This window comes from Mustela nigripes, chromosome X, assembly GCF_022355385.1.
Source record: "Mustela nigripes isolate SB6536 chromosome X, MUSNIG.SB6536, whole genome shotgun sequence".
Classification (NCBI taxonomy): domain Eukaryota; kingdom Metazoa; phylum Chordata; class Mammalia; order Carnivora; family Mustelidae; genus Mustela; species Mustela nigripes.
Genome location: NC_081575.1, coordinates 82,767,898 through 82,786,458, shown reverse-complemented (window position 1 = coordinate 82,786,458; position 18,561 = coordinate 82,767,898). Strand labels below are relative to the sequence as shown.

Sequence of the window (18,561 nt, the reverse complement as noted above, 5' to 3'; positions counted from 1 at the left end):
GGGGGGGTGGGGAGGAGGCCCCCTGCTGAGCAGAGAGCCCGATGCAGGGCTTGATCCCAGGACTCTGGGATCATGACCTGAGCTGAAGGCAGAGGCTTTAACCCACTGAGCCACCCAGGCCCCCCACCAGAGGAAATTTTTAATAACAATTACAGGACTGTTATTTGGTTTAATTATTTTCCCCCTCTTTATTGAGGAATAATTGACTTTTTTTTTTTTTTACTCCTCTGATCCTTTGGAAATTGAAAATACATAATAAACCAGCACGTTTGTTTAATTTTATGAAAGCATGGGAATGCCATATGTAGCATATAATGAACATAATTTTTTTTTTTAAAAAACAAAAGAATCCCGTGTTGGTTTAATGGTGTTTCTCATCCATTTGGATCATAGGGATAGCAAATTCAAATTCCTGCTCAAAGCATTTTGTTAGACTTTATAATGAGGAAAATTTATGTTAAAAGTAATGTTTTGGTTCACATGTGAATTCCTCACACTTCTTACCCCTGGGTTGTATATTAAAAATCTCTTCCAGGAATATTCAGAAGTGGAAACTTCCACGCTCTGCTTTAGAGGGACCCGATTACGGACAATTGCCATTAATTTAAAAGTTAACGTTAAGTTGCTGGTTTGTAGTAAGTCTCAGGCTTGCATCACCTCCCATTGGCTGGGATGGCCCAAAGCCCACCTCCTGTGCGTACCTATTGGTTTGTCAGTGGCTCCTCAGCGTCCCGACGTCCCCTCCCTTCTCATTCTTAAACACCAGGGATTGAGGTAGAACCTATCAATGCCCGCGGCATCCCAAAGTCCACCCTCCTCTCCATTGCTATTGGCTGATCTCGACGCCTGTCGAGGGCTGGAGGGCGGAGTGGCCTAGCGGAGTCGATAGGTGAGGGTCCTGAGTAAAGCGTGAGGGGCGCCCAGCCAAGTCTACCTCCTCAGTGAAATGTATATATGCGCGGTCATCTCTTCCGAAAATGGTTAGCTGAGAGGGAGGCATTGCGATCAGGTCTCAAAGATGTCATTCTCAGGGCGGCGGCGGCGGCGGGAGTCAGGGCGTTGGCTTAGGGAAATGGGCGTAGCAGGTTCTGGAGGCGGGCTTCAGGGAGTCTGGACTGCTGGTGTGGATCCAAGATTCCTTAAGGAGGTGTCCCTGGCCTCCACCCTTGTTAAACAGTTTTATCAAACTTGAATTCCTGGACTGAGCTCTCTTCTCTCTCCCTCCAGTTAGGGCACCCTGAATCTCGGTTTGCTCATCTGAAAAATGGGTAGCATTGCAACAGCAGTCAGGGAACACTTTTTTTTTTTTTAGATTTATTTATTTATTTGAGGGAGAGAGGGAGAGCACAGAGGGAAAGTGAGAGGGAGAAGCCGACTCCCGGATGAGCAGAGAGCCCCAGGTGGGATTAGATTCCAGGACCCTGGGATTATGATCTAAGCGGAAGGCAGACACTTAACAGACTGAGCCACCCAGACGCCCTGTAATTTTGTTTTTAGACACGTTTCTAAGGCTTTTAAATCAACAATAAGAAAAACCAACAACCACTTTTAAATCGTTTAAAATTTCTAGGTGGGTAATTTTGAAAAAATCGTTATCAGCTAGTTCCGGTTTTAATTTTTGTTTTAATACATGGTGCTTCTGATGGTTTTAAATGTATGAAGACAGTGATGTTAAAAACCCAAATCACTTTAATTTTTTTAAAGATTTTATTTATTTATTTGACAGAGACAGAGACAGAGAGGGAGGGATCACAAGCAGGGGGAGTGGGAGAACAGGGAGCCTGATGTGGGGCTCGAAGCCAGGACCCTGGGATCATGACCTGGGCCAAAGGCAGACGCTTAACGACTGACCCACCCAGGCCCCCCCCCCCCCCCCGCCCAGTCACTCTAAAGGCCTTCATATTTTGTTAGGTACCTGTGAGACACTTGGCTAAAGTCGTGCCAGTTAGGATAGGTTTGAAGTGAGTCTATGAGTCCTCGGGAGAGAACCATCCATTCCTTCCTGCCACCGCACCCCGTGGCACCGGTGCAGTGATTTCATGGAGGGATTTTCTTTGCAATGGTCGAGCAACAATCAGGAAGTCTGTCTTCAAATACTGCCTAGAAATTAAAAATTTTAAACAAATTTAATAATATATAACTGAATAATATTTCAGTGAATTGGAATTTAAAATGTATCTCCCCGACCCTGGAAATTATTCTTAGTCGGAGTATTTTGGAGCCCTTTGCTGAGCTCCAGTAGTTGTTCCTGACCCCATGTGGTGCTGAGGTGGGTGCCAGGGCTCTTGGACTGAGAAATGGAAATTTGGGGTCCAGGGATTCAATTTCAGAAAAGAGAATTTTTTAAAAAATTCTCTAACCAGTAAGAATTTGCAAGAAATCACGATGTTTGGAATTATGTTTGAAGCCATTTCTTTGCCATGTGTTTTTTTATGAGGTATGCTTTACATAAAATAAAATGTCCCCAGTTTCAGTACAGAGTTCAGTGGTTTGGACAGATTCATACTGAACAGCCCAATCACCTCCAAAAGTTTCCTCATATGCTTCCGAGTTCTTCTCCCCTAAGATAACAACTAGTCTGAAAATCCCTCACTGTAGATTAGTTTTGCCTGACTTAGAATTTCATGCAAAAGGAATAATACAATATTTCTTCTTTGATTCTGGATTTTCTCTCTCTTTTTTTTTTAAAGATTTTTTTAATTTATTTGACAGAGAGAGATGACAAACAGGCAGAAAGGCAGGCAGAGAGAGAGGAGGAAGCAGCCTCCCTGCTGAGCAGAGAGCCCAATGCAGGGCTGGATCCCAGGACCCTGAGATCATGACCCGAGCCAAAGGCAGCGGCTAAACCCACTGAACCACTCAGGCGCCCCTGATTCTGGATTCTTTCACTGAACCTTATGTCTACAAGATTCAGAGACATAGGAAGTAGTCTGTTTCATTACTGAGTAGTATTCCATGATCCCACCATTGAGTTTCTTGTCAGTTCTTCTGTTACTGGACACCTGGGATGTTTCCAGTTTTTTGTTATTATGAATAAAGCTAATATGGCCATCTGCATGCAAGTTTTTGTATGCACATATTGCAATTGCATGCTGTGGATGTCTCACTGAGCTAATTTTTCAAATCTCAACTGTGGTTAAGCGATGTCATATTCCTAGCTTGAAATAAGTCATGGTGGGAGTGTTTACACCATAGTTGGCAAATGCTACAAATTAGAGGGTTTTTTTTTTTCCTGGAGAGCTGGTTGTTGAACATCTACCAGCACATCACTGGACATAAGCTCTTATTTCTTTGAATACCTAGGAGTCAGATTGCTGGATTGTGTGTGTTTACCTTTATAGGAAGCTTTCGATCTCTTTCCAAAGTGGGTCACCATTTTTACACTCCCAAATAGCAATGCATGAAAGTTCCAGTTGCTCCACATTCTCAATGACATGTGGTCTTTATTGTCAGTCTTTTTATTTTTTTTAAAGATTTTATTAATTTATTTGACACACAGAGATCACAAATAGGCAGAGAGAGAGGGGGAAGTAGGTTCCCCGCTGAGCAGAGAGCCCGATGTGCGACTCGATCTCAGGACCCTGGGATCATGACCTGAGCCAAAGGCAGAGGCTTTAACCCACTGAGCCACCCAGCCACCCCTATTGTCAGTCTTTAATTTTTGCCACTGAATGGTGAAAATCCCAAAATAGAATGGGGCGGTGGAAAAATGGAGGTTCTATGACAGCCCAGTAAGCCAAACTTGTCTCTCTCTTTATAGGCAGAGAAACGTTAAATACACACTGAAGCATGTTGCTGTCTCCGCACCTACTGACTTTTCTCTTGCTCTTTTCCATTTTACCACATAAGGAAGCTGAGGCTCCAAACAGGAGAATGTAGCCAGTTCAAACACCACAGAATTCACACTGTTGGGGAAATAATTAGAAAATAAAAATCTTGTGCTTGCTTGTGAATCCCTTCCACAAAGGTAGAAAAGATTGAAATAGTTTTATTATTGAATAAACATTAAACCAGATGGCAACGTGCAACTCAAGCAATGTGCTAAAAAGCTTTGGAAGAGGGGCGCTTGGGTGGCTCAGCAGGTTAAGCCTCTGCGTTCCGCTCAGGTCGTGATCTCAAGGTCCTGGGATGGAGCCCCGCATCGGGCTCTCTGCTCAGCGGGGAGCCTACTTGTGATATCTCTCTGCCAAATAAATAAAATCTTTAAGAAAGAATTAAAAAAAATTTTTTTAAAGACCTTTTAAAAAAAAGCTTTGGAAGACAGAAAGAAACATCTTCTATGCAGCCGAGCAGCTCTGACCCGTTATATACACGTTCTCAAGAATGGCAATTTGTCCTCCAGCAAGAAAACTTGACAGCACTGTTTGCTATCCATAGTTTATCTCCAATCCACCTGGAGATCGGGGTCGCCATCTGCCCTTACTCAAAGGAAAAATAAAACACCTATCTCTTTGACAAGCAGGTTAACAACATGGGGCCAAGAGCCTAGGTCAAATTCCTACCCAGACGTGAAGATAAGGGTACTAGACTCGCTGATGTGTACACTTCAAAGAGATGGCTCCAAGGCCCTTGAGAACAACATTCCTGGGTAATGATATGGACAGGAGGCCTATTTAGCTTTTTACAAGATTTACATACATCTGGAAGGGAGAAGGAAAAACTTCTACAAGTTTTCTAAAGGAAAAGCTCTAAGAAAAAGGAGGATGGAAAGCCTCATTCACTTTTAACACCAGGGAAAATTCGGCTTTTGAAAAGTTCTTCACCCTACAAGGTCTTTCCCCTGCTCTGTGCCCCATTCCAGGTCCACACTTCCCCTCCCCTCTTTAACATGGTCACCTATGACTAATCTCCCCCCAAATCCTTACCAAAGCCATTCCTCAAGTAAGCTGCACAGAATGGGGCAGGATGCTTCTGCTAGGGCCAGACACCCCGGCCCCGGCCCGACCTGAGACCCGCTGTTATCAAAAGCTATGACTACAAATTTCTTAGAACTGGCAAACGTTGCAGTTCTGCGGTCTGATGGCAACTCACTTCAAATATGGTAAAACCGAGACACAGGGAAAGTCCAAATGGCTACCTAGGGCTTCGGGTCACTGGCCCAAAAAAGGGCACTTAAAGATTCCCCTCCCAGATTCAAGAACCCCTAGAGTCAGCCCCAAGTTGTTGAAAAAAAATTTAGCTTTACTCCAGCTCGGCACGATGTGGGTTAAAGTCCAGCGCGCGGCGCTCTCCACCCAACTGCGCCTGCGCGAGTCCGGACAGGCGAATTTCCCTCAGACCCTGACGTTTCAGGCAGTCCCTCCTAATCCGGAACACGACCCACATTCCGCCGGTCCTGCTTTGACAGGCGTGACCCTAACCCAATAAGGATGGAGAGGTGAATCCGGCGGAGCCAATGGTGAAAGTCCGAGGGGCGGTGGAGGCGGACTCAGCGAGGAAACAAGAAGACAGGCCCAAGATGGAGGCGGCGGTGGCCGTAGCGGCGTGACAGGTGAGGGCGGGTCCGGCGGGGTTAGGTTTCTGGAGCGACCGCCGGGCACGGGCAGGGAGCCGGGACCGAAAGTTTAGCTCCAGGATGGCTTCGCCTGGACGCCGGCGCCCCCCGCCCGGAACCGGAGGAGTGGTTTGACCTGGGGCGAGACCATCGTCGACAGCGGGGGTGGGGTGGGTAGACAGGAATAGGGGTGCAAGGCTGCGGGGGATGGTTTCGCCCGTCGCGTGTGGCAGTGCGCCTGCGCAGAGCTGGAAAGCCCTCGGTAGGCGGGGCCGGGCTGAATGGGGCCTGGGCTGTGGTGTGCCCGGACTCCCTCTAAACCTCCTTGAGATGTCTTGATGACCCTGCCTTGCCGGCAATGGGGAGTGCGTGGAGCTGTGGTTTACTAGTCGCGAACTGGGCGAACGTTTGAGGATTTCTCCGTTACTCCTCTTTAACCCTACCCAGCCTCCTTCCATTGTCAGCAGTAATAGGTCTGTGACCCCTTCATTAGTTAGGGTAGAGTTTGGACCCCTCCACCCTCGCTTTCAAACTGTTTATCTCACCTCAGTAGTGTTTGGTAATGCACCATGTCCCTCCATTCCCCCATGACAGTGTCTGGTGATGTCCATTATCCATACTTCTCCCCACTACAGTCCCTTCAGCACAGTTTCTGCTGAGGCCCTATGAAGTCCCCATCATAGTCTGATGACAGCCATTAGCCACCTAACAGTGTTTGAGAGCCTGCTATCGTTACAGCCCAGGGCTTAGGGATTCCCCCAGTGCCCCTAAGAACACCGTTTGGTGCGGTTCCCATTTCCCCCCGACTAAGGGCAGTATCTGATGATCTCTTCCATTTCTTTCCCATCATCCTGTCTGTGACTCCTCCCTCACCACAGTATCTGGTAACCACCCTTTCTCCATTAAAAAGCCAGGACTGCCTGTTCATGTCCTTTATGGACGTAACACGCCCAACTGCAGTGTGGTTTGACTTCCTTGTTAACCCCCCAGCACAGAGACTGGGTACGCCTGTGCCCTCCAGGACAGTATGTGCTGCCTCTCCTTGTTCGTTACTCCCCTCTCCTCTGCCCCCACCCTATGCAGTGAATCCTAGACCTTGGCCCTTAAAATAGTGAGACAAACAACAGGAGAGCAGCCTGAGCAGAGGAGAGACTGGATGAGTTCGAGGTGTTTACAAGATCCCTTGGCCTTTGTGTGTAGATTGGGCAACAGCGGGGAGGGAGTGATGTGGAGCCTGGACATTGAAATTTTTTTTGTCCCTGCCACTTTGCTTCCAGACTGTCATTACTGGACCTCTGAATTCCTCCTGTGTTCTAGGAGCCCCATGGCACCTGCTCAGCCCCACCTCAACCCGTCTTGACAAAGTCCTAGGCTCCATGGAGCCACCACGGGGCCCCCCTGCCAACGGGGCCGAGCCGTCCCGGGCAGTGGGCACTGTCAAAGTATATTTGCCCAACAAGCAACGCACGGTGGTGAGTCTGACGGGCAAAGCTGGCAGGAGGTCGGGGCAGATCCAGTTATGACTGGGGGTGGGGGGTAGGAGGCTTCTACAGAGGCCAGGCAGAGTCAGCTGGGGTCCATGTTGGGCACTGACCACCCCTTCCATCCCCCGTGTGCACACACAAATGCATAGGTGACTGTCCGGGATGGCATGAGTGTCTACGACTCTCTAGACAAGGCCCTCAAGGTACGGGGTCTCAATCAGGATTGCTGTGTGGTCTACCGGCTCATCGAGGGGTAAGTGTGCCCCTACCCTGCCACTTCGCCTCCCTCTACTGGGCTCCCCAGCCTCCCATCCCCTCCTCGGAGGCCCCTGACTCCTTCCCTCTGTGGTGCAGTGTCCTGTTAGTCTTTCCTTAAGCTCAGTGAATCCACGAGTGCATGCAGCTTTTGTTTCATAACATCATTCGTTCACCGGCCTTTGAGGCCAGCAGCTCGTCTCTCCTTGGCCCTCAGGTCCTTGTCCAGCTCCTGCACCCCATGTGGGAGTTCGTCTGTGGTGTTCTTTCACGATTTCATCTGTTTGCCAGCTCTCTGCGTCCTCCGCTTCCTCATTCTTGGTTGGTCTGCTGAGCTGGGCCATGCCGGCCTTCCATTTATTCCTCTGTCCTGGGCTTCCTGAACTGTTTTATTCCATGCCCACATGGCTTTTTATTTGTTGTCTCAGTGCCAGTCGGCCACTTTTTCAGGGGCTTGCTGAGTGCTTCTGGGATTTCGTGGCTTATTCCCCCTCACCTTGTGGTTAAGAGCATGGACTCTTGACACGGGCCAGCCAGTCACAGTCCTTTGTGGCCTTGGGCCAGTGACTTGAATCCCTCTGAGCCTCCGTTTCCTCATCTGTAAAATGGGGGCAAGGATAGTAACTAGTTCCTAAAGTTGCTGTGATGAAAATGAAACACGTCAGATGTTGCTCCATGGATGGTGGGCGTGGAGGGACTTTTAGGGGTTCCCTTCCTCCCACAGTCTCTGTCCACCCTCTCACTCACTGCCTTCCATGCTTCGTACAGGCGAAAGACAGTCACCGCCTGGGACACGGCCATTGCCCCCCTGGATGGAGAGGAACTCATTGTAGAGGTCCTCGAAGATGTTCCACTGACCATGCACAATTTTGTGAGTGTGGAGTGGAGAGTTGGGGCAGACTGTGGGCATGGTGTGGGGAGGTTCCTTGACCAGGCCTCAACTTTCCCTGCTCTGTGGCAGCAGGTACGGAAGACATTCTTCAGCCTGGCATTCTGTGACTTCTGCCTTAAGTTTCTGTTCCACGGCTTCCGCTGCCAAACCTGTGGCTACAAGTTCCACCAGCATTGTTCCTCTAAAGTCCCCACAGTCTGTGTTGACATGAGCACCAACTGCCGACAGTGAGCCTGGCCTATGATGGGTGGGGGAATGGGGATGACAGACGCCACAGGGTTCTTACAGATAGCTGACCCTTGTCCTCTTGCTCCATCCTCTTAAATGCTCTCAAGGTTCTACCACAGTGTCCAGGATTTGTCCGGAGGCTCCAGGCAGCACGAAGTTCCCTCGAACCGTCCCCTGAATGAGCCGCTAACTCCTCAGGGTCCCAGGTAGGGATGCCTTAGCTGAAGGCCTGTTGTTAGGAGAAAAAGATCTGGAGGCCTTTGTAGATCACAAGCCGTACTTCATTCATTTGTTTATTTGCACACATTTATTGAGCACCTATAGGGGTGGAGCTGTAGGACATCTGGCAAGTCACCTAATCTTTCTGGGCCACAGCTTTCTTGTCTACAAAGAGGGGATAATAATACTTTTTACCACATAGCGTTCTGGTGAGAATTTAAATGTGTTGAGGTGTATCCAGTACTTAGAACGAGATCTGGTAGAGAATAAGAAGTCCCTATTAAGGGGCGCCTGGGTGGCTCAGTGGGTTAAGCCTCTGCCTTCGGCTCAGATCATGATCCCGGGGTCCTGGGATTGAGCCCCGCATCAGGCTCTCTGCTCAGCAGGAAGCCTGCTTCCCCCTCTCTCTCTGCCTGCCGTTGTGCCTACTTTGTGATCTCTCTCTGTGTGTCGAATAAATAAATAAAATCTTTAAAAAAAGTCCTTATTAATTACAAGGACATATATATAAGCATCTAACTATTTCGTTAATTCTTACAGTATAATCATGCTCAAGTCTTTCCATTTTGAAATACATATTATTATTATTATTATTTTTAAAGATTTTATTTATTTATTTGACAGAAAGAGATCACAAGTAGGCAGAGAGGCAGGCAGAGAGAGAGAGAGGAGGAAACAGGCTCCCTGCTGAGCAGAGAGCCCGATGCGGGGATGCGGGACTCGATCCCAGGATCCTGAGATCATGACCTGAGCCGAAGGCAGCGGCTTAACCCACTGAGCCACCCAGGCGCCCAATACATATTATTTTTATCATAAATTCCCTTTTATTTCTCTTTTATGTTCAGTATTATAATACTGTAGTATTTCTTTTTTTTTTAAGATTTTTTTTATTTATTTGATAGAGAGAGACAGCGAGAGAGAACACAAGCAGGGGGAGCGGGAGAGGGAGAAGCAGGCTTCCCGCCGAGCAGGGAACCTGATGCAGGGCTCAATCCCAGGAACTTGGGATCACAACCCGAGCCAAAGCCAAACGCTTAACCGACTGAGCTACCCAGGCGCTCCAATACTGTAGTATTTCTATATTAAAGTATATTATTGCTCTAAGATAGCACAAATTTATAAGATATACATTGTATTTGTCTGTATATTGTAGGATGTATTCATATGGTACATTATATTAATATATCATGTGTTCTATGTACACTCTATAATATAAAACACATTTTTATGCAACATAAAATAGTGTAGGGCATTATGTTACTTTTAATTATGGGTATATGTGGATTACCTATGCATTTCATTTCAGGATAGTGAAAATACATTTGTGGGGCTTTTGGGTCACTCAGTTGTTAAGTGTCTGCCTTCGGTTCAGGTCATGATCCCAGGGTCCTGGGATCGAGTCCCACATTGGGGTCCCTACTCATCGGGAAGCTTGCTTCTCCCTCTCCCAGTCCCCCTGCTTGTGTTCCTGCTCTTGCCATCTCTCTCTCGTCAAATAAATAAATAAAATCTTTAAAAAATAGATATAATAAAAATTCAAAATAAAAATGCATTTGTGACATCAAAATATATATAACATGTATCTTTATGTATTTACATCTACATATAACATACACAGTTGACCCTTGAACAGCATGGGCTTGACCTGCTTGCGTCCACCTTACACGTGGATTTTTTACGTGCAGTATTATAAATGTATTTTCTCTTATGATTTTTTTAGAAACATTTTCTTTAGCTTACTCTTATTGTAAACATACAGTATATAATACATAAAACATACAAAATACGTGCTTAATCGACTGTTTATGTTATCACTAAGGCTTCTGGTCAGTAGTAGGCTCTTAGTGGTTAAGTTTTTGGGGAGTCAGAAGTTATACATGGACGTTCACCTGGGCAGGGGTCGGTGGTGCCCCTAATTCCTACATTGTTCAAGGGTCCGCTGTGTAATGTTACTGCAGTACACATATTTGGAAACATTGGTATCTTAATACAGATAATGTGTTATATATTATATAACAACATATTTGAGTAGTGCACACAGTTAGAAGATATTACATATTACTTTCTTCCCCCCTATATTGTGTGGCTTGCTATTCCTCCTTTAGGTCTTTACTCAGATGTCCCCTTGGGGAAGCCTTTCCAGATATCACCCATGATACTTTCTCTCTCTTTGTGTTGCTTCGTTTTTTTTTCTTTATTGTACCTGTCACCAATGGACATATTAAATATTCTTCTTTTTTTTTTGCGGGGGGGGGGGGCGCTCTCCTCACTGGAAAATGAGCCCCATGAGGGCAGGAACTTGTTTTCATTTTGCCCATGGTTTTATTTCCACTACCTAGAATGCTTTCTGCCAGTGGGCAGGCCCCCAGTAAGTGGCTCTTGAGGAAACGAATGGCAATAGTAACAGTAGATGGTGACTCTGGTCTACACATACGTTTACAGGGCTAGGGGGGCAGCTTTCCTTGTTCTTGCGTTCATCCCACAGTGATTTCCCAGCCTTTACCCCCACTCCAGCTCCTGCGCCCCGCACCGAGACCCCGAGCACTTTCCCTTCCCCGCGCCGGCCAATGCCCCGCTCCAGCGCATCCGCTCCACATCCACTCCTAATGTCCACATGGTCAGCACCACAGCCGCCACGGACTCCAGCCTCATCCAGGTTGGTGGCAAGGGGGTCATTGCCTGAGGGCACCGGGCTGAGAAGAGGGCCGTTCCTCTTGGCTCCCGTGTGCCCTCTCTGACTCCTGGCCCTCTTCTTCCAGCTCACTACCCAGAGTTTCGGCACTGATGGTGAGTCCACCCCGCCCACCCCATGCCCCTGCATCACACCCCCTCACCCCTGTGCCACCTCTGCTCACACCTCCCCCACAATGATCGCAGCTGCCGGTAGTAGAGGTGGTGGTGATGGAGCCCCCCGGGGGAGCCCCAGCCCAGCCAGCGTGCCCTCGGGGAGGAAGTCCCCCCATTCCAAGTCCCCGTCGGAGCAGCGGGAGCGGAAGTCCTTGGCCGATGACAAGAAGAAAGTGGTAAGCTCCAGGGGAGCCTCTGATGGGGGCGCCACAGGCTGAGTGATGAGGGAAGCGGGCAGGCCCCTGAAATGCCGCCCATGTGGCCCACAGAAGAATCTGGGGTACCGGGACTCGGGCTATTACTGGGAGGTACCGCCCAGCGAGGTGCAGCTGCTGAAGAGGATCGGGACAGGCTCGTTCGGCACCGTGTTTCGCGGGCGGTGGCATGGCGATGTGGCCGTGAAGGTGCTCAAGGTGGCCCAACCCACAGCTGAGCAGGCCCAGGCCTTCAAGAACGAGATGCAGGTGCTCAGGTGAGATGACACGTGTGTGGGGTGGGGCAGAGGGACGGGGCACCTCCCCGGGGAAGGGCCAAGCTGGGGGGCTTCCCGCAGGTCAGCCACGTTTGCGTTGTGTTAATGAGCTCTTTCTCAATCAGGGAATATCCCTTTCTCCTCTGGGAAATGGCTTCGTTTCAAGGCCCTCTGATGATGATACTGTTTGTGTTCCGGTTGATACTGATATTAACTAATGTCTCCGCCTCCAAAACGTGCATCTTCTTATTTGCCTGGCACTGAAGTGGATATGGCCGAGGCCGGCCACGTTACCACGTGCCCTCACATTCATAGCTTGATGTTAAGCACATTGCCAGGAAGCTTGGGCCTCTCCTTCCCCTCTGCTTGTGTTACATTGTTAGCAGTAGGTTTATCCTACTGGATTCCTGTTACTAATCACAGTCATGCCATGATTTAAAGAACCGTGGGTGTTGTTTCACTTAGGATTTAGTCCTTGTTTTCATTAACAGTTGTAATTCTCTGCTTAATAAGCCCCTCATACTATATCAGTTCATTTGCCCTGAGAAGCCCTGGTGTTCCTCTTCTGCCGCTCTGGTTATTACCTACCAGTCCTGGGCTTGCTGACATGGGCGTGCCCTCTGACCAATGGGTACAGGTACATTACAGAGTTGATGTTCTCATAATTTCTTGTGCCATTTTAACATTTATCCTCATTATGGACACCGCAGTAAGAAAACTTTTATTCTCTTCCTCTCTGTGAAATGATTTGAGCCCACTGCTAGCCTGTATCATGTTAATATTTTAACTGTAATTGGACCACTGTGAAGAGCACTCCTGTCCTCCGTTACCCACTGTGACATGAGCAAAATCGCAGAGCACTGTTGGTGTTCGCATTTGTGTTGCCATTATACCCATGGTGACTCCTTTTGTAAGGAGGGAAGGTGTCCTCCTAAACTAGAGCGGTGGCGTCTGTTCACCGTGTCTCAGTTTCTTTGAGGTAGACTCAGGCACCCAGTGGCAATAACGAGGACAGTGACATTTTCGGGGTGCTCTGGTAGGTGCTGTTCCAAGTGCCTTACAGATCATTTGGTACCCATTCTTGCCAACATCCCTATAAGGTAGCTAGTATAATGATCATAGTTTTGCAGTTGACAAAGGTGAGGCACCGAGAGGTTAAGTGTCATCCCTGAGGTTGCACAGTGAGTACCTGGGGAAGCCTGGATTGGAACACAGGATCTAATCCAAGTGTTAACTCCAAGCTCTATACTTCTGAGCCTCTTGTGGCAATTAACAGGAAATAGCCACACATTACTGGGTATCTTTACTGGCATGTCAGTATCAGGCTGCTGTATCAATGAAGAAGGTTGGCATTCCACTCTCTTGTCTATAAAATGGTCACAGGCCCAGGTCACGGTCAAGATTGGAGGTTGGCAGGTGTTGATGACATAGAGCCACTGGTCGATAGAGGGGCGGGGAGGGGGCAGTAGTCTCTCCTGCTTCTGTTGAGAGACTCGGCTGAGGAAGCTGGGGACATACGCCACCCCCACCAGGAGGGAATCCCTGCCCATCAAGTGTATCTCACAAATGCACTGAGTCTGGCGGCAGTCTGGCCCTGAGCCTCCTGAAAGGGCAGAAGTGCTGACAGAGGGCAGCAGTGAATAGCCCTGTTCCTGATGCTCCAGAAGTGAGTGATTGTTGCTCTTTTTCCTTCCTGTCCTGGTACTGCCCTCCCTGCCTGTAGGAAGACCCGTCACGTCAACATCTTGCTGTTCATGGGCTTCATGACCCGACCGGGATTTGCCATCATCACGCAGTGGTGTGAGGGCTCCAGCCTCTACCACCACCTGCACGTGGCCGACACTCGCTTCGACATGGTCCAGCTCATCGACGTGGCCCGGCAGACTGCCCAGGGCATGGAGTGAGCCTCCCGGCCTGGGGACAAAATGGGGGGCGGTGGGAGGCTTGGGGTGGGGAGAGGAGGTAACCCCCCGGCCAATCTGCCTTCCACTTCCACCCCTACAGCTACCTCCACGCCAAGAACATCATTCATCGAGATCTCAAGTCTAACAGTATCTGCCTGTCCCTGTGCGCAGGCTGGGCCGGGGTGGGGGCTTAGCGGGGTGGCTTTTGTTGGGGGCCTTCTGGGGATGCATGGAAGGGTCACATGGCATGTGGCTTAATAGGTCCTCTAAGGCAGGGGGAGTCTCTTGGTCAGGCTCAAGGCTGTGGCTGGTTTCGGTACTGTTGTTGGGGACTTTGGACGGGGTCCAAGGTTTGGTGAACCGTGCAAGTCTGAAGTCCCACGCGAGGTGCTTCCTGGTCAGGAGTCATGGGGTGGGGGGGTAGCATAAGGGGCAATAATTGGGAGTTCCCTACCCAAGTCAAGATTGTAGCTAGTTTGTATGATATGGAGGGCTTCTGGTCAGGGTCAGGGGCAAGACTGGTGTGGGGGCATGAGTGGGAACCACCCAGTCAGGATGGGAGATGTGGCTGTTGGGAGCTCCTGTAGTGGCCCTTGACCCTGGTGGACATCTTCCTACATGAGGGGCTCACAGTGAAGATTGGTGACTTTGGCCTGGCCACAGTGAAGACACGGTGGAGTGGGGCCCAGCCCTTGGAGCAGCCCTCGGGCTCCGTGCTATGGATGGTGAGTTGGGCCAGGCTGGACTGGGGCCATCTGGGTAGGAGCTTGGGTGACTGGGGTGGGATGTGGGGAGCTGAGTGGGGATGGGAATGCTTGTGCCAGATGGGGGTGTCTAGACTGCTCGTGCTTTGCCTCACATCGGTGATTTGAGTTGTACCCAGTGTGGCTGGTGGGATCTGGGAGTGCGGCTGGCCATTGGCTGACCTCCGTGGTCCCCCTGCCTGGTCTGGTCTGCCCCATTGAAGGCGGCTGAGGTGATCCGTATGCAGGACCCGAACCCCTACAGCTTCCAGTCGGATGTCTACGCCTATGGGGTTGTGCTCTATGAGCTCATGACCGGCTCGCTGCCTTACAGCCACATTGGCAGCCGTGACCAGGTGAGTCCCACGCGTCACCCACAGTCTCCCAGGCAGAGGATTCCTTTCAGCCTCCAAAGCCTAGACTTCCTCCTTTGTAAAGACCAGGAATGCCACACTTGCCCCCAGAAACCCAAAATCTTCTGGGCTGAGAACTCTCAGAATCCTCTGGTCTTCCCTACCTAGAATCCCCTCCTTCCCTACACATCGACAATCCTCTGGGTCCTTGAGGTCCAGAACCCCCGGAATCCCGTCTATCCAGAACCCGCCATGGCCCCCAAACACCCAGAAGCCCTCTGGGGCTCGGGATACCTACAGTCCTCCAGTGCCTGCAGTACCCCAAATCTCCCAAGTCCCAAAGCCCAGCATCCCATTTCTCCTAGTGACAGAAACCACCTGTGCTTCTGGACTACTCACAGATAACCACAGTCATTCAGGCCTTGGGTATCTGCCAGGCTTTTGGGGCCCTGGAACCCATGGTACTCTGGGCCCCAGGCTCTCCCGAGTTCTCCAGGTTCTTCAACCTGGAATCTTCCAGGCCCTCAGAAACCTGGGGTCCTCTAGGCTCTAAGAACCAAGCACTCACAATCCTACGGGCCACATGGACCCATAGTTCTCTAGGCCCCAGACCCCTGCAGAAATATAGGCCCCTGAGGTTTTGACTCCCCTGGCTCCTCCCAGACCCAGAACTTCATGTTTCCCCTGACTCAGTAGGCTTGTAAGCCCCCAGAAACCTGTGAGGTCAGGGATACCTGTAATTTTGGATTTCCCCCAAGCTTCAATCCCTCTGTTCTGCAGAGAAGCCCTGTGCCCAGAGACCCAGTGTCCTTGGATCCACTGGATCCCCATAGCACTCCAGATCCCAATACCCAGGGTGCCCTAGTTTCCCCCAAAAGGAGCCCCCAGAGCCCCTTTAGAGCCACAATTCCCTCAGCCTCCCAGCCCACACCTCCATACCACCCCATTCCTGTCCCTCCAGATCATCTTTATGGTGGGCCGTGGCTATCTGTCCCCGGACCTCAGCAAAATCTCCAGCAACTGCCCCAAGGCCATGCGGCGCCTGCTGTCTGACTGCCTCAAGTTCCAGCGGGAGGAACGTCCCCTCTTCCCCCAGGTGGGCTGGGCAGGAGGGTTGGACACACTGGGGAGGGGGAGTGTGAGGAGGAGGACGACTCTGAGGTGTCCGCGGGAATTGTGTGTGTGCGCATGCATGTGTGCTTCCCCTGTAGGCTGGGGTTTGTGGCTGTCGGGGTGCCTACATAGCTCTGGACACCCCCCCAACCTGCCCCTGCCCCCAGATCCTGGCCACGATTGAGCTGCTGCAGCGGTCACTCCCCAAGATCGAGCGGAGTGCCTCTGAACCCTCCTTGCACCGCACCCAGGCTGATGAGTTGCCTGCCTGCCTCCTCAGCGCGGCCCGTCTCGTGCCTTAGGCCCTGCCCCCAGCGGCCAGGGAACCCATCTCAGCCTGCCACGCCAAGGAGCCCTGCCCACCAGCCAGCCAGTGTTCTGTTTCTGCTCTGATAACTGCCTCAGGACCCCCCCCCCATCCCCATCCCGGGAGATGAGGGTGTCCCCATGTGCTTTTCCAGCTCCTCTGGAATTGGGGGAACCCCCAAAGACCAACACCCCTGCTTCCTCTGTAATTTGATTTCCTCTTGGCTTTGGGGATACTTCTAAATTTGGGAGCTCCTCCATCTGCAATGGCTGGGATTTGTGGCAGGGGTTCCACTCAGAACCTCTCTGGAATTTGTGCCTGATGTGCCTTCCACTGGATTTTGGGGTCCCCAGCACCCCCTGTGGATTTAGGGGGGTCCCCTCTGTGTCTTCCCCACCATTCAAGGACTCCCCTCTTCACCAAGAAGCACAGAATTCTGCTGGGCCTTTGCTTGTTTATTTTGCTTCCCGACTCTTCTCATGGGGTTCAGAGCCGCTGAAGGGTGGGGGTGAGTCCAGGCAAGGAGTGGTTGGGGGGGGAGTGCGGACCACACAAACAGCGCCACTGCACGCATCACCACAGGCGGCACGATGAACGAAGACCACATATGCCAAGCACGGCACAAGAGGAGGCCACATCAGTCACAGACACAGACATCACGGCAAAGGTGGGGAAGTGGAGGACCACTGGCCCTCCATGTGCAAAGGATTCTGGGAGGATGGTTAGAGTTTGCATATTTAAAGATAGCTGTCAGAGGCAGGAAAGTGGGAGTATGGGTCCCTGGGGAACAGAAGGGTCCTAGCAGTGGGGGACCTCCCAGTGTGTCGGAAAGGGGCTGGGGGCGGGTAGGAGAAATCTTTGTGGGGCTGGATAGTGGCATCTGATGAGGCGGCTCTCCAGAGATGGGACATCCATGGAGGGGCTCCAGGGCAGGGGTTTCTTAAGGATTTTGGAAATTCTGATGGGGAACAAGGCATACTTGAGAGATCCAGGACCAGGAATATGGTTTTCTGAGAATTCCAGGGTTCTGGAAGGGGACTGAGTGGTGTGAGGACCAGAATGGGTTGCCTGGTATTTGGGAGCTTCTGGGAAGGAAAGTGCCCTCTGGGAGGCCAGGAGTAGAGGTCTTCAGGAATTTGGAGGTTCTAAAACTGAAAAGTCTTGAGGTGGTAGGGACTGGGCTTTTAAAGGGACTTGGGGATTCCAAAAGTGGGAGTTGGAGTTAGGACCAAGAGTGAGGTTTCCCCAGGGAGTAGGGCATTCAGCGGAGTGAGAAGAGGGGTCTCGGACCAGGAGAGGGCTTCTCAAGGGATTTGGAGACTCCAAAAGTGAGAAATGGATTCAGGGCCCAGAGAGGGGTTGCCCAGGAAGAATTAAGGGTTCTCAGGGTGGGGTGTCAGTCGGAGAAGAGGCTGGCGAAAGACTTCCTCAGGCTGCGGATGGTCTCAGCTTTCACCTCGTCCTGGCTAAGGCTGGGCCTGGGCGGGGCTGGTTCTGGAAGGTTGAAGGCATTGGTCAGAGACTGGGATTTGCTAGAGAGAGACAAGGTGGAGGCATGGGAGGAAGGGGGGGGAGGAAGGGAGGAAGGGGAGAGAAACACAATGTTACCCCAGGCCCAGCCCAGCCCTGCCCCTCTAGTCCTGGGGCTGTGCCTGTGACCCGCCCCCCACCACCACCATCACAGGCCTGGACCCTGATGGATCCTCAGGTGGAGTGGGGGAGCCCTGGGCCAGGCTGGGAGGACTTGGCTCTAGGGGGAAGTCAGGGCTTAATGGGAAGAGCCCTGGGCTGAACCGCCTCCACATTCTAGGCTGGACTGGGAGGAGTGGCAGGTGAAGACAGGCCAGGATATTTCCAGTCTGGGTGAGGAGTCCTGGAGGGAGGGCGGTGGGGTTTGCACCCAGGACAGGCTGGTGGGGGGTGGGGGTCTCCCTTAGGGGAGTGGTTGTGTGTGGCACAGAGGACTTTCAAGCTAAGGTGCGGGGGAGGTCTGGAGCAGACCAGAAGAGGTAGAGAGGTTGGTGTGATGATTTGGGGGGAGACTGAGATGGCCCAGAAAGGAGCCTAGGGAAAGCATGAGGGCAGCTGGGAAGAGCACGAAGCGATTGGAGGACTGTGAATTGGGCCGGGAGGAGTTTGGGGGTTTGCCTGGGAGGAGTCTGTTTGGGCAGGAGAAGGGTGCGTTTTGCTGGGAAGGCTCCAGACAGGCGGGGAGGAAGATCTGCTGGGCAGGGAGATACTTAGGGAGGG

At 51.0% G+C, this 18,561-nt stretch overlaps 2 protein-coding genes across 6 annotated transcripts in view; one reads left to right on the top strand and one right to left on the bottom strand.

Moving 5' to 3' along the window:
* Positions 1–5,388: 5,388 nt before the first annotated feature.
* ARAF (A-Raf proto-oncogene, serine/threonine kinase) lies at positions 5,389–16,754 on the top strand. 4 transcript variants are annotated; one of them, XM_059385704.1, is made up of 16 exons: positions 5,403–5,491; positions 6,772–6,966; positions 7,128–7,231; positions 8,002–8,104; positions 8,198–8,352; positions 8,461–8,559; positions 11,087–11,228; positions 11,332–11,359; positions 11,450–11,595; positions 11,689–11,891; positions 13,615–13,791; positions 13,896–13,942; positions 14,402–14,520; positions 14,763–14,894; positions 15,853–15,987; positions 16,172–16,754. In XM_059385704.1, exons 2-16 carry the CDS (start codon positions 6,871–6,873, stop codon positions 16,304–16,306), a joined length of 1,821 nt encoding a protein of 606 aa, XP_059241687.1. In that variant the 5' UTR covers positions 5,403–5,491; positions 6,772–6,870; the 3' UTR covers positions 16,307–16,754. The 4 variants fall into 4 exon arrangements, with proteins under 4 accessions (XP_059241688.1, XP_059241687.1, XP_059241684.1 ...); XM_059385701.1 differs by having other exon boundaries at positions 11,069–11,228; XM_059385702.1 differs by having other exon boundaries at positions 5,413–5,491; positions 6,812–6,966; positions 11,069–11,228.
* Positions 16,746–18,561, bottom strand: part of SYN1 (synapsin I) — a 46,619-nt gene continuing 44,803 nt past the window's right edge. The window contains exon 13 of one of the 2 annotated variants that reach the window (XM_059385699.1): positions 16,746–17,843. In XM_059385699.1, the coding sequence (XP_059241682.1) occupies positions 17,708–17,843 (136 nt within the window). In that variant the 3' untranslated portion in view covers positions 16,746–17,707. The remainder of the gene's footprint in view (positions 17,844–18,561) is intronic. The other variant, XM_059385700.1, reaches the window with a different exon arrangement.

Coding starts and splice junctions, on each gene's coding strand:
- ARAF (XM_059385701.1), top strand. CDS start 6,871: ATGGAGCCACCACGGGGCCCCCCTGCCAACGGGGCCGAGCCGTCCCGG. Junction 8,560..11,068: donor CTAACTCCTCAGGGTCCCAG/GTAGGGATGCCT, acceptor GTGATTTCCCAG/CCTTTACCCCCACTCCAGCT. Junction 13,792..13,895: donor CAGACTGCCCAGGGCATGGA/GTGAGCCTCCCG, acceptor CCACCCCTACAG/CTACCTCCACGCCAAGAACA.